Source organism: Arachis ipaensis, chromosome B08 (assembly GCF_000816755.2).
Source record: "Arachis ipaensis cultivar K30076 chromosome B08, Araip1.1, whole genome shotgun sequence".
NCBI classification, from domain to species: domain Eukaryota; kingdom Viridiplantae; phylum Streptophyta; class Magnoliopsida; order Fabales; family Fabaceae; genus Arachis; species Arachis ipaensis.
In genome coordinates, this window is record NC_029792.2 from 4,479,523 (window position 1) to 4,482,344 (window position 2,822).

The window sequence follows — 2,822 nt, forward strand, 5'->3', positions numbered from 1 at the left end:
CCTCCTTCGACTTCTAGTCCCTCATCTTCTGGAGGGAAGATTGAAACTTTGGAATCCTTGATTAGAGCTGATTTGAGTAAAATGAACAGATTTAGGATCATGGATGAGGAGGGACGAATGCCAACCAACACAAGGCTGAAAGCCTCAAATCTGCTGATGCAACTGATCTCGTGTGGATCAATATCGGTGAAAAACCACAGTCTTGGCCTTATTCCTTCCTATAAGGCCAAGTTTTCCAATGGAAAATTCCCTTCCCCATTGTTCTCGACTTCTGTCATGTTGGGGGAATTCGATTGCCTAGCTGAGAATCCAAAGGTTATGGGTCTCAGATTGGAAGACAAAGAGTACTTTAGTGGGAGCATAGTTGATTCTAAATTATCAAATGAACAAGGAGATGGACCTAATGTTCTGAAACGCTCTTCTTCCTACAATGCTGAGAGGTAGGTTCTACTTTCAATTCTTCTCTTGCAACTTTACAAATTAGCATTGGCAAGAATCATGGTTTGGCAAATCATTTTCAACACTGGATGGTGCATCACATGCCTTTTGGTTGGTTTCACAAGGACTGCATTAGTGATATTGTAAGAGAAACACTGAGCAAATGACATAAGGAGTATCTGGGGTCTTATTACTAAGGAATTTGACTCATTTTTGGCATATAGTAATTATTTTCTTATTCAGTGGATATTTCACTACTATTATATAAAGTATAAACACAAAAAAGTTCACTGATCTTCTCATTATTACCAATTCAACATTCATGCAGATGCAATCGTGATCAAATTCTGCAGTACTACTGTATTTTACTTGTGCTTTTGTTCTTTAAATTTCAAATTTAAACATCATTTTAACATTGAATAGTAAGAAAAGAAAAGGTCAATTCAACATCTTTTAGCCCTCCAATCACTTTATCAGTTCTGAATTTGTTCAGGGCATCAGATTCTAAAATGTTTGTGCGGCTAATTTTCTTTGTGTTTCTTTTGCCAGTTGCTTTTAAAAAGTCAAAACAATATTCACTGAAGTGCAAATGCATTCGCATGTTAGATCTTCATTTAGTTAATATTATATAGTATCAAGTCTCATGGTCATGTAAATGGAGTCTTCAAAGATAGGGGCTTCATTGCTTTATAAAGTTATCATACTAAGGAATTAACATCTATATTAGTTCTTTCATTACCTGGCATCATCCACAAATTAAGGAAAAATAAAAAGAAAACAAAATAAAAAAGAAAAGCAAAATACCAGACAAATGGAGATTACAATTCTCTCTTGTGAGCTTCTTTTATTGTCTCCTATGAAATACTAGAATCCCACAAAATGGATTCAAGGCACAATAAAGTTTTGGCATTTATAATAAGGTCTAATAACTATACTTTTGAAACAAAGTTTGGGATGAAATCAGGATTTAATGATAAGGTAAAATTAAATTGAAAAGTAGTAACTCTAGGAATTCTTTTGTGGCTTGATTTTTGGATTAATGTTTCTTTTTGTAATTGATTTTGATTGACATCTGATAGGAACATATAGGCTTAACAACCTGAGCAGTTTTTCATATGTATGAAACCTATGAACAAATGTGCAGGTCAAGTGAAGAGCTGAAATCACAAGACATAGAGGAATCATCCTCAGGACATTCCAAATGCATTTTGCAGTCGGTTAAGGCTTCATTGACCAAGCAGCCACGAAGCGAATCCATGAGATACACAGTTTCTGATGGACCAAGAAAATCCATGGATAGAGTTGATGGCTCAGGCGTATCCCCAGTACCATCCTATGGTAGCAGCAAAAGAATCACCGAACCTTCATCAGCAAAAAAGCAATCAAAGATGATAGAGTCTTTTGAGGAGGAGAAGGTGATCAAAATTGAAGAAAGTTAAGTGTTGACATTATCTTCGTTACTAATGATTCACACTATGTGCTTATAGTCTTCAATCATTGATTGACAAGTTTAATTTTAATCAACAGGCTTGCTTCAGGAGCTCGGGTTATAATCGAATCTAAACCATCTCGCCACACAGCATCTAGCTCTTAAAACCTTTTCTTTCAGAGGTTAGGCCACTAGTAAATACAATATATATAGGTATAGGTATGTAGGTACACATGAAATTTGTAAATCTGAAAAATGAAGACATGTTGTGAGTTGTGACATATAATAGTGTAAGAACCCAGAGTCTGGTATTATATAGTATTGTTACATTGTATAAGACTCAGTGGTATAGTGTATGAATTTTTTTTTCTTTTTTTTCCCCTCTGTCCACACTTGCCACTGCTAGTCAAGCTACCACATCAGAAACATGCAACAATGAAAAAAAAAAAAAAAAACCCACCAATGTTCCTAAGAGCATCCTAGTTATGATCTTTGTGCTTATTGCATGGACCTTAGTGGCATGTTATTGGGTTTAATAGGTTTTTCATATAAGTTAATGCAATGACCACAAAAATCATAACCAAGACATCCTCAAACTTGGGTGATTATTGCCTTTTGCTGCATGTTTCAAATGAGACACTATGAAATTTTAAGGAGTAAATGATTCGGGGCGAATGACGGCGTGCCTGGGTAACGGCAAGGAAGTTGGACCTTAAGCATTAAACATATGACTGAAACACTGCAAGGGGTTGGGTAATAGTGCAGGTTTAGTCCCTGTCTCAGTGGTCCTTAAACCTTCCTGTTCATAGGGACTGCTATCTAAAAATGAATTGACTCCACAAGGTTTTTTATATTGTAAATATAGATATTGAGATCTATCTCTTTTGCAACCATGCACTTGTTTCTGTCAAAAACAGTAGTAGGGTCGTATTCTATTTCATTTTTCCTTGGCATT

At 35.6% G+C, this 2,822-nt stretch overlaps 1 protein-coding gene and 1 long non-coding RNA gene across 2 annotated transcripts in view; one reads left to right on the plus strand and one right to left on the minus strand.

Annotated features, from left to right (window-relative positions):
• Window positions 1-1,877, plus strand: part of LOC107613931 (protein UPSTREAM OF FLC) — a 4,514-nt gene extending 2,637 nt beyond the window's left edge. Inside the window, exons 5-6 of the mRNA XM_016316132.2 lie at window positions 1-440; window positions 1,583-1,877. The exon at window positions 1-440 is cut by the window's left edge and continues 40 nt beyond it. Coding sequence (XP_016171618.1) covers window positions 1-440; window positions 1,583-1,877 — 735 coding nt within the window. The remainder of the gene's footprint in view (window positions 441-1,582) is intronic.
• Window positions 447-2,822, minus strand: part of LOC110265608 — a 4,187-nt gene continuing 1,811 nt past the window's right edge. The window contains exons 2-3 of the long non-coding RNA XR_002351772.1: window positions 1,706-1,710; window positions 447-812 (exon numbers count right to left, since the gene is read on the minus strand). This is a non-coding gene — a long non-coding RNA (uncharacterized LOC110265608). The remainder of the gene's footprint in view (window positions 813-1,705; window positions 1,711-2,822) is intronic.